This window comes from Equus caballus, chromosome 20, assembly GCF_041296265.1.
Source record: "Equus caballus isolate H_3958 breed thoroughbred chromosome 20, TB-T2T, whole genome shotgun sequence".
NCBI lineage: Eukaryota > Metazoa > Chordata > Mammalia > Perissodactyla > Equidae > Equus > Equus caballus.
The window spans coordinates 22,309,876-22,321,920 of record NC_091703.1 but is presented as its reverse complement, the minus strand read 5'-3'; the positions used below and the strand labels follow the sequence as shown (position 1 = coordinate 22,321,920).

General features: G+C 43.5%; 1 protein-coding gene across 1 annotated transcript; it reads right to left on the bottom strand.

Moving 5' to 3' along the window:
• Positions 1-5,917: 5,917 nt before the first annotated feature.
• Positions 5,918-8,042, bottom strand: HDGFL1 (HDGF like 1). The gene has a single exon (XM_005603603.4). The coding sequence runs from the start codon at positions 7,912-7,914 to the stop codon at positions 7,225-7,227; it is 690 nt and encodes a 229-aa protein (XP_005603660.3). The 5' UTR covers positions 7,915-8,042; the 3' UTR covers positions 5,918-7,224.
• Between the last annotated feature and the right edge of the window lie 4,003 nt (positions 8,043-12,045).

Below are 12,045 nucleotides of genomic sequence, written 5' to 3'. Positions count from 1 at the left end.
TCTGTTCACACTGATATTATTGCATTCTGAAATTATCATCGTATTTGCTCATTGTCTGTCTTTTTTCCCATAGAATATAAGCTTCATGAGGGTAGACAGCTTATCTGTCTTATTTACTGCTCTGGTCCAGTGCCCTCAACAGGCTGGGTGCAATGCAGGCACACTCACTTATTTGTAGCAAGAATGCTCTTCCTCCTGTGCCCACCTCTAACTAACCCAAAACAGTGAAAGCAAAGCTGCTATTAGATTTCCAATAATTCAGCGTATTTTAATTTTTTAGAAGAAAAAAAGTGAGTCTCATACAATGGAACAGTTATGCTTGTCTTTTCCTATTTTTGCTTTGTTTTGCAAGGATATTTGAGGTAGCTGTCATCAAGGCATTCACTGACTAAAATCAGTGCTTATGTCCCAACATCTAAGGGTAAAATCAAGGACAAAAAAAAGAATCGAAGTTGATGGTAATGAAGCATGGGTCCTGCTGAGATGAGGCACATGGAAAAACTACACCAAGGGAGCACTAATGATGGACAAATTCTGAGCACCAGAAGAATCGCAAGTGAACGGGAAAAAGCATGTCTTGTCGACAAGTAAAGAGCAGTGAGCAAGGAGCTGAGCTGAACATATTTTTTCATGAAGTGTTAAGTAGATCACCAAGAGAGGTGGATAATGACTGTGATGAAGAGTTGGCCAGGGTGTGAAAAGAAAGGGAAAAAAAGCAAAATTAAGTGACACTTGGTAAATCACAGAAGGACATGAGACCTGAGAGAGCTTCTGGAAAGAATGGTCAACCGCTCGTAACACTCCAATGCCTTTTAGTAATCAAATTGGGCAGCTCATTAAAATTATGTGTGAACAGATAGGTACCTTGGCAAAAAGGCAAGGGATCCAAGAAGAAGTAACTAGAGCAACACGATTACTATTTCTACGGTGGAAAACAATCAGGCATACAAGGTACTCAAGGAGACGCATTTCAGAAATACCCGGTGGAAAACAGTAAGTGGATCCTAGGGAAATAACAGAGCAATAAAACTGGCCACAGGAGGGATGAGTCATGCCAAAAAAGAGGAATCTTTAAAATTGGATATGTCTGTATAAAATAATTCAGCTAACAGTGAGGGAATTTAAAGAAGCTTCTTGAAGAGCAATATGAGGAAATGAGAGGGATAAGATTTCACTTTCTCTCTGTGTATGGGCAGGTTAAATATAGAATTGTCATATACATCACAACGAGGGAGCCGCTTGGTATCTGGCAGAGGCCTACAGCACTTTCCTACATAAGAGTGATAAGCTGGGCTCGAAGCATTCCAAATGGTTTGGTTAGTTTTCTGGACTACATTAAAGGGAAGTGAATTTACATAGCTGTAATGCCTATTTTGTGCTGGGTAGTATGCCTGACATTTTAACATATATGAGCTCATTTGCTTCTCACAACAAACCTGTGACATGAGAGTCATTATCACAACTGTTAGCGGGGGAAACTGAGATCACACAGTTCTTAAACAGTGGAGCCAGGAATTAAATCTGAGTTTGAGTAACTCCAAAGCCAGATGCCACTAAGCTGCCTCCTGCATTAAATGATGCTGATAATGAAGTATCAAAGTATTAAAGAGAAAATATAACTTAAGAAGCCAGATATTGTGTTTAATATGCTTATTCACACTGAGATTCGGATGGTGACTTTGGATAATTTGATTTTTCCTCCTTGGGCTTCAGTCTTGCTAAAGTTTTTATTTTATGAGATCCACACCTATATGTAATAACAAAATAATCTGATGCACTCATTAAAAAAATCCTTAGGCGCCCCTTCCCATGTTTTAATAGGCTTGACAAAATTTCCCAAAGTTTCCTCTCAGGCCTGGAGTGAGGGTGGGAGCCAGCACCAGAATTTAATCATTCATTCATCCATTTCTTTCTTAACAACCATTTGTTGAGAGCTTAATATGAACCAGGCACTTTGCAGGGTTCTTAGAATAAGCAAAATGATCACAGTTCCTGTTTACATAGAATTTACAACCTATTGGTTGACACAAACCAGTTAGGTATTTTATGGTTTACTGGTTTACTGAGCATAGAAGAGTGGAGTAAATGCCATTAAGAGAAAAGCCACGGTCTTATTGGAACACCTTGGAGTGACACTTAATTTTGACATAGTAATTTAGGGGAAACTTCAATAGGGAAGAAGGGAACAGAGCTGTTAGTTTACTGAGCAGAAAGAAGAGCTTGTCTCAGAGTGATAAAAACAAGCGAGAAAATGGCACTCACCGAACCACCCATAGTCCTCGGGAACTGACCACAGACTAGGATGGGAAGTGGGTGAACTTTGTTTCTCACGGGTCCCCATGCCAAAGACTTGACTGTGCTGTGACTAGGACCGCCCTTGATCAACTGTGCCCCAAGCTGCCTCTGGCCATCTGGAGCCTTTTACCATGATCTTTTCTGTGTGTCCTCTGGCAGTCTCAAGACCATTTCAGTGAAGTTGAAGTCTACATGTAAAATCAGACTACAAGTAGAAAATGGTCTGATGTCAGAGGTACTCTTAGACCACTTAGGAAGTCTCTATTTCAGAGATTTCAAAGACTAATATGGTCAATTTTTCTACTAGGAGTGGGAAAGATAAGTGTCTATATAAGACAGATAGTTGGCTTGTGAGACTTGGGCCGTATTGTGCGGTGAATAGATCCCCTTCCTTTAAATGCATTAAATTCTGAGAAATGTCTACACCAAGTGAGGATCTACACTGCAAGAGGCCCACGGAATGGCAGATCCAAGTTCTCTTTAGCACACTCACACCTCATTGTTGTAAATTTTTGGCTGAATGTTTAATACATGGCTCCTGTCTGGAGAAGACAGAAACCAGAATGTTCTCTTGCCCACCTGGGGGCTCAGACATTATGAAAACGATGCCCATATGTAGTTTAACTACGACATGTGACTCCAATAGTGGGAAAACCTGGATAAAATAGTAGCATTGCCTTGGCATCAGAGGGTGACTTCTCTGGGTCTGTGAGAACCGTCAATGTTCTTCAAGTCACTAATATAGGAAGGTACTTACATGGACACAACATCACCCCAACCTACGTGTGTCATTAGCCTACAGGCCAGTTTACCCTGCCTCTCTGTTTTCAGAGTCACGATGTGTTCAACAACACATATGACTTTACTCCAGCACCACGATTATAAGGAGTATTTGATAACAGACTTTCAAGCATTTAGAAAATATCTATTGTGTGCTTTTTACAGCACGTTTTGGGAATGGGGATAAAATATTAATGAAACATTTTCTTTCTCCTCTAGTCTAATGGAAGAGCAAAAAATAAACAGGAAATTAGAATATTATCAGTGTGAGCATAGAGCGCTACAGGAACACAAAGGGGTGGCTCCTACCTTGAGCAGTTGGCCAGGCCCAGAAGAGTGAGGCAGTTCTTTTTAAACAGAAGGAACAGCATGTATGCACAGCATGTGTAGCAGAAGCTTTACTTTGACAAGAGTGTTGACAATGAAGTGAACAGAAGACATCCTATGTGCCCTGAATATCTACTGTATTTTCAGGAAACATAAAGTGGAGGTATGAGCCACAAAGAAGAGTCTGCACCTTTGATGAGAATTTACAGAGTGGGTGAGAGCTAAAAGAAAGAAACAAAATTTACACCCTTGGTGGCATTTTAGTCCCTTGCCAAAGTGATGTAATTAGTGATGTTTGCGTGAAATAGCAAATACTTGGAAAGCCTTACAGTAGACTTAACCAGTAGGCTAAATGTATCTGCAAATCAGGGACAATGTGATGAGCACAAATTTACATGGAATGCTTAAACAGATTCTTCAGAATACTCTTGAACACACTTGAACACCCTTAACACAGCATCAGCAAAAAGCCAAGCAGTGTTCTTTGTTCAGTTAGGTAACTAATTATTAAGCACTAATTTGAGGTACATGTTGATCAGAAGAAAACAAAAGATAGCACTAGAATTATTGGGAATTTTAGACAACTGCAGAAATTTTAGAAAACAGTATCTTTTTCAGTCCGTATAAAAACATCTTGTATGCTTGGCACCAAAGCACATAACTGGGATCTACCGCCTAGGAGAAGAGGGCTGAGTATGCGGATTTTCCATGTTTCCCTCTCTTTATCGGGTTTTAACTGTGTTTGCTAATTCTGTGTATCATTCTTTAGATGTACAGTCGGATTGCCATTTTCACTACCGTATTGTAGTCACCAAGAAGGCAAATGTGTGTGATGCATCCTAATAAATACCAGATTTTTCTGTCCTTAACATAAGAAACAAAAAAAGAAGAAAGAAATAATGCAAAGAGAAGGACTCAGATGATAGTCATTTCATTTTCTTTCAGGTTATTGAATCATTTCAGAAGATGGGCCTCCATGAAAACCTCATCAAGATCACATGGCTGCCTTTGGCAAATACACTGATCCGTATCCAAACTTCCTCTAGTTACCTACTTCTTGAAAAATATTCAGTGTGCGATTGTCCTCATCATTTCACCAAGCCATTTAATGACAAAACAATTGTCAGGTGCCCCAAATGTTGTTTTTTTTTACACACCCACTAGCAATGTTTGTTAATGTATTCTTTGGCATACAAGCTTCTAAACGTTCACTTCAAAATAGGAGAGGAGAATAAGTACTCCCATTTTATTCGATAGGAAGTAATAAAATCTAATAAAACAAAGCACCTATGATTTAGAATGGGAAAGACCTATCACTGAATCTTGGCTCATTTACTAGTTGTATGACCTCAGGAAAATTATCTGACATCTCTGAGCCTCAGCTTCCTCCACTTTAAAACAGAGATAATAGTAAGTACCTAATTGGGTGGTCGTATTAATAAAGACATCACATGTAGAATAAAGCATATTGCCTGGCTTGCTTTAGAGACTCATATTAACTTATTAGTAACTAAAATAGTAATTTTGTTAACTTTTGATTTCATAGTGTTTTTTTGAATGTGCAATTCAGGGGAGAGAGCTTGGACCAGTAAAACCTGTTTTTGGATCCTGAGTGTTGTGTGAAGTGAAGAGAAGCCACTTAACTTCTCTGAACCAGAGGTACTTCCAATGGGAAATTTGAGTACTACTGCCTACCTTGCCAGATTACTACAAAGATTAAATAAAGCCATTCTTCTCAGCACAAGATAGACATTGACTGAATACTAATTCCTTGTATTAATATTATCACAACAGCAGTAGTTGAAAAACGAGGAATCATCTGACTTACACGCTTTGGAGTAAAATAACACCATCTTATACAGGGATGGAAAATTAGATTGTCTTCAGGTGCCAACCTACTGGTTAGTGATGGCCTGGCATTTTCTATGAGAAGAACTGTAGTATTTACCCAGTCTCTGCACGCACGCAGTGTTGATGAACACAGAAACTGGAACCCCACATGTGATTATATTAAGTATATTTCAATATCCCCAGACTTTGTTTGCACAAAGCCACCAAAAAAAGACAAAACATTCTGCAGATACTACATATTTTAAAAACTGGGAATATAAAGCAACTGCCTTTTTTCATGTAAAAGGTGTTGGAGGAAAGAGAGTAGTGGTAAGATCTGGGAAACAGCAATCACAACAAAACAAAGAAGGACCAATCCTCTTACCCTATTCTTTTCCGAATCTGTTGCTTGGCAAAGCATGTAGAATATTACAAACTCACTTATTGTCCCAGTTTGTAATCATTCAAACACTTTAAGTTGACCTCTTTCCATTCATTCTAATCGGTGGCAGTGACTTCTACAGATGGAGTGAAGGGCAGAGACCTTAAGATAACGAAGGTTTCTAAAGAGTGATTCTAAAACACCTCTTACAAATTAACAGCTTTTAACACAGGATGGACAGCAAACAGGAGGAGCATTACATCTAAGGGCCAATTCTTCAACACCAAAGGAAGAGACCTGAGATTTGTTTAAAGTAATCAGCGGGTTTTATTTTCTAGAACCGAAATAATTCAGATCTTAACTCCCAAAGCTACAGTCAACAATATTTCATAAGAGCCCAAGGTAGAAGGGCAGGGGTGACACGGACAAAAGATGAAGAAAGGCATAGAGAGACCACTGGGAAGAGGTTAGGAGGAGACACGTCTCTCTCCGTCGTCTCGGTAGGTTACATATCAGGCCTTGTGACAATCCTGAGGGGACCAGGTTGGAGGATGTGGATGGGAAATGACCCTGCAAAGCAACACCAAAGCCTTAACTAGAAAAAGAAGGTTACAAAACCCCAAACAGAAGGGAAACCTCCGAGTTCATCTCAGAAATGGGGGTAGCATTGGAAGAGTTAGGAGCAGAGTGGAGGCATACCCAGGAATAGTTCTTAAATTTTTTAAAATTTTCTTTTATCAAAAAGGTTTCCTAAACAATGTGCCTTTTCTTTGATGCCTGGGTGGTGTATATGACTGTAGGGTAGTCTTGAGGCTGTGGGGAGAGCGAAACGGGTGGCCAAGGGTCTCCCGAGAACATCCCATGGTGCCCCAGAGAGCTAAATGGGGCCTCCTCACATTCCCATCCAAGAAGCTGGGCAAAGCTAAGCCTTCCCATATCACAAACAACGGGGATGCCCTCAAATTATCCAATGAAAAACTACAATCCCAGAACTCCCTAGGTCAGCAAAAGGATTTCTGAAAGAAAAGCTCTCCCCAGTTAAGTTGTCCCACTTTCCCTGAATCTAGGCAGCAGGGATGATAGGTATGGGAGGAGTGGACAGGAGCTCAGGAAGACGTCACTCTCCTGCCAACACCCGCCCCCGCCACCATAGTTTGAGGATTGCCCTTTCCAGGCCCCTGGAAGGACCCCTGCTCTTTATCCTCCACCTCTCTTCACCTCTTCCCCTCCTACTCCGGATTCCAACACAGAGGTCCAGAGTGCCTGGGGGAGGGAGAGAGGGGTCCCGGGGGTGGCAACAGCTGGTGCAGGCCCCAACAGAAGCCTTGGGAAACAGTTCCAGGCAGGGAGGGGCAGGGTGGTCTCATCTCATCCCGGGGAGCACAGGCCTTGACTCAGTTTACAGGTATGTGGGGACAGAGAGGTGAACGGCAGGTGGCCTGAGCATCCAGGTCAATCCCAGGGGCTGGACGTGGACAGGAAGAGCGGGCCAAGGACAGCGGGTGGGGGCGGGGAAGGCGTCCCAGTTGGCAGGCCGAGGTCGGTTTCCCGAGTAACAGCCAGGCCGCAGCAGGAACGGGGGGCGGGGTCTCTTCTTGAGACTTTGGTGACTACAGGCTCTCGCGACCTTCTCCAACGCCTGGGGCCTCGACGTCTTTCTCGGCGGCCTCCTCCTTGGGTTCCCGCTGCTCTGGGGGCGACCCTCCTGCCAGGCCTGGCTGGGCCGTGGCGCTGGCGTCCTCCTCCTCCGGCTCCAGCAGCAGCGCGGCCTCCCCGGCGGCCTCCTCCTCCTCCGCTTCTGGCGCGGCCTCCTTGGGACGCTTGGCGGCGTCCTCCGGCAGCTCCCCCGCGCTCCTCTTCAGCGGCCCCTTCTCGCCCGCCTCCTGGACCGTCTGGTCGACGCCGGGCTTCCCCTGCTCATCACTGTCGCCGTCGGCGATGCTCTCCTGGTCCCCGTCGCCCTCGGTGGCCTCGGACGCCGGCAGTGGCCCTTCCGCGCAGCTCTTCTCTTGGGCCAGGGGCTGGCCGGCGACCTGGACGGTAGGATTGTTCTCGATCTCCCACAGCCCCGCGCTGAACCCCCTCCTCTTGTTGGGCCTGCCGAACTTCTCCTTGGCCTCCTCGTACGGGAAGAGGCGTTGGGGGCTCAGGAAGGCCGTCTCGTGGGTCCCGAAAAAAAACACTTGATAGCGATTCGGGGCGGCCATTTGCTCTATCCTGGCCGGCCAGTGGGCGTAGCCCTTTAACTTGGCAAAAACCAGGTCCCCCCTCTTGTACTTGTGCCTGCAGTAACGCGACATGTTGGGGGGACGGCGGACCCGGCCTCTGGCGGCGGTCGGAGTGGGCGACGCGCTGCGGTGGCGGCCGCTGAGCTGGGGGTCGCGCGGCCCCGCCTCGAGGGCCCCTCCCCCACCCCCGCGCGCGCCCGCGACGCGGGGTCAACGCTCGGGCTCCCTGAGAAGGTTCTAGTGCGAAGAGTGCATTATCTCTGAGACCCAAAGCCAGTTGGACCGTCCTGTAGACGCTGGGGTTTTAGAATGATGGAGCGAATAGCTTGGACAGCCGGGTGGCAGTTGTGCTGAAAGTGGCCCCGTGCGGATCTCTCTCTAGGGCACCTGGGCCGTGAAGGTTGCATGGTTTGTTGTGTGCCAGAGTGGCCTAGAAAGGGAAGAAATGGGGCAGTGTGGTAAGAAAACAGTGACACAGTTAGCACATTATTTCGGTGAAACTTGTAACAGGCTGGTGCAAACTTGCAGTCCCCGTGCGGTCCCCCATTTGCTCACTACGGAAAACTCCACTCTTGCCTCAGGAGCCGTTGATGAGATGGCCAGGTCTTGGTTTCAACCCTTTTCTGATTTCCTTGAGGGCTAAGACTGGAGCCTGCAAAGAGACTCCAGGACCGAGTGGAGGTCTGGCAAAGGGATAGAGTCAGCGATGTTGTTAGGATGTCTAGACTGCACATCTCTTGGAAACCAGTATTCTAAACGAATAATACTTTTTTGGAGTCACAAATGACATGGTCATGACCCTGTCAAATTAGCCATATCAAAATTTCCTACTTTACATGGAAGTTTTGCATCGGGTGCTGGATGTGGCCTTTACCCTTTCAGAGATTCTTGCATATTTTAAAAGATAAGACTATATGGTTATAATATGGAGAGTATGTCAGATGCTCTCAGTATCTCCCTACAAGAGGGGAAAATTTGGCTCCTCGTGCTTAAGAATTAGGCAGAGGTCTGCTCATATCAAATATGCTGTTGGTAACTAGAACTTCTTGGGGGCTGCAGACTAAAAAGCATCCTCTCAGCTGAGAGACTTAAGATTTTTCTCCACCTGTAAGTCTATTCTAAACAGATATTTACGGACGTTTCCCTGTAACTGCGAGTTTTAAACGACTTTCTACACCTTTTTTGAGGCCTAGTAGCTAGCTATGAACTTGCACAGTGAAACCAGCCAAATTCATCATAATCATCCTCTTGGCTATTATGACTGAGACTTTTTAATACCAATCACGTATTTAACTACACTGTTGTTCTTTCCTACAGTAACCAACAGCGACCAGTGGAGAATTAGAACCACAGTGACCAGTGGAGATTTAGAACCATTAACCCATTTCAGTACAACTCAAATTTGTTTGCACTTTGCTGGGTTGGATCAGCCATTTCACCTCTGAGTGGTGGAGACATGCTCTGGGCAAAAGAAGTTAATTTCTCCCAACAAGCCAAAACAAATACGATGAACTTGGATAATTCTAAGCGAGTGCTTTTGGCTTTTCTGTCAAGCCGTTTGCTTAGAACACTTATCTGCCCCACAAATATCTACAGCTTTACCAATTAGGTAACATCAACAGTGCATCAATAATTTACTCACATATCGATGTTCTGCTACAAAGATGAATCTGACACATTCCTTCCTCTCAATTTCATAGGAAAAGTGCTGGAAAACTAGAAATGTTTAGTGGCTGGGAAGAAAATAGCAAATCGTGGGCAGCTGTGGAACCCATAGTAGGAAGGAATGTGGAGTTTCTATAAGCAGAGGTCTTACTATATGTGACTTTTTTCCTCAGCCCTAAATATGCTGCACTAATGAACAAATCAGGTACCAAAGTTGGTCAAGGATGAAAAAGTCTCAGTACCCAGAAAAGGTACTTAGTTATGCCATCAACTCAGTCTAAAGGCACGACCAAACCTAGAAACACTGTTCAAGGTGAGCATGGTGACAAGCCAGTGGGCCACCCTGGAATAAGGCAAACGTCAAAGGTTATTGTTGGGTGGTTGAATTGCAGCAGGTGAACAGGTAGGGATCTGAGGGTTAGAGAAAAATAACCAAACACCTGTCCAAACCTGGAACAAAAAAGGAAGTAGGGGTGAAAAGATCTAGTACAGAAAGATCTAGATCTGCAAAGGGTAGTAGGCATTCTCTTAGCCAACGGAGTGTCATTTTTGTACCCCCATCCCTTGCCGACTAGTGTACTGCGTGGTGCTAAGGGCTGGCACAGAACACGGTTGTCTTTGAAGACTATAGTGTAAAAGAGAAAGGCCTTCATTACAGAGAAATGCGATCCAGTCTTCAAGGGCTGCTCGTGTGTTCTTTACATAAATACCAAAGGCATCCTGGGAGAAATCAATGGGAGTGTAGTTGTTAGGGCAGACTTATGGGAAGGGTAATGGGAGATGTAGAAAGAATTCTGGCATCCTTCACTTATTGACCAGCCTCGTAAGGCTGGGAGTAGATTGAATATTTCTGAGCCTCTGGCTACATGATCTTAAGATGTTTAGAGTAATACTTAGAATTTCTCTCAGGATTGTTATAAATATTAATGAGATTCTAGGTATGAAAGTCCAGACAATGGGTATAAAGGTCTATGATGTACTAACAAGTGCGAAGAAGAATTTTGAAATGGATGGGATTAGGCTGTTATTATTAATTAGGCTAAATGGTGGAAAAGATTTATCAAAATGAGTAGAGTCATGAATAAGGGCACTGAAGAATGAAGAAAAATCCATCACCAGCTGAATTCCATATTACAGATGGAATTACGTATTACATATCCAGCACAACTTCTTCTGTGTGAAACAACATAAAAGTTCCTATTACTGGGAAATATTATTTTTAAAAACACTGTGTTTCAATTGAATTTATCACCTAATGGTAGCTAATTCCAGGGAGGTGAGGATGGGAGGAAGGTTGAGCAAAAGTCAGATACATTTAAAGAGTTACGAGGGCCAGCCCAGTGCGCAGTGGTTAAGTTCTCATGTTCTGCTTCTTGGCAGCCCGGGGTTCACCAGGTCGGATTTCAGATCCCGGGTACGGACATGGCACCGCTTGGCAAAAGCCGTGCTGTGGTAGGCGTCCCACATATAAAGTAGAGGAAGATGGGCATAGATGTTAGCTCAGGGCCAGTCTTCCTCAGCGAAAAAGAGGAGGACTGGCCGTAGTTAGCTCAGGGCTAATCTTTCTCCAAAAAAAAAAAAAAAAAAGAGTATGGAGACCACTTTCTCAGAGACCTCATTCCTTTTATACCTGCTTTCTCAGTGATGCAATTAAACGGTGCGATGTTGGCTCCTTTTACCCTTGAAACCAACTTGTTATTAAAGTTATTGTGGGGAAGTGATGTTCATGGTAACTTGGTTCGGTTTAGATTTGACTATTATGTAAACCAAGTACTCATGGGCAACTGCAATTATTAATTTTCGGGAACTAGATCTCCATGAGGTCAAACATTTCTAATAGGTCAGGATGTTTCAAAAATTAAATGTACCAAGAAGGCTTGTTTGTAAAAAGGACCTAATTTCAGCAACAGTGTACCTGTCAAAACACCTTCGAGTCCAAAACATATCATACTTCTCAGTTTCCTTTTCTGGAAAACTAATGAGAGATTTCAAAGCTGCTTGGCAACCATTATGAAACATGGGCAATAAAACAATATAATTGTACAAGAGAGAGAAGAGATATCTAATTGATGTTTTCTTGTTTAATTAGTTTTTAATTCAATTAGTTTGGTGTAAACGATGACTTAAAATAAATGTAATTGTTTTCTGTGTGCTTTTATCTTCCTTAAAAAATATTAGCTGCCTCTGGGTTTATTCAGCAGAAGTGTTTATATATGTTTGGTATTTGTGGGTCAAGCCTTTTCTTTTTAAAATATTATATTTAAAATATTATACAGAAAATGTCCCCCTCCTCCACTATAGGTAGAAAATCCCCCCACTGTCCTTTTTCAGAAAGTCACAGGAAGTATTCCTTCTCTGTCTTTTGTCGTCTCTGCGTTTCATCAGTGTCCACCTAGCCGAACTTTTTCTTTTTTTCTTTCTTTTTCTGAGGAAGATTAGCCCTGAGCTAACATCTGCCAATCCCCCTCTTTTTTTCTGAGGAAGTCTAGCCCTGAGCTAACATCCATGCCCATCTTCCTCTACTTTATACGTGAGACG

Bases quoted from the DNA above. Each gene is read 5' to 3' on its own strand.
- HDGFL1 (XM_005603603.4), bottom strand. From the start codon at position 7,914: ATGTCGCGTTACTGCAGGCACAAGTACAAGAGGGGGGACCTGGTTTTT.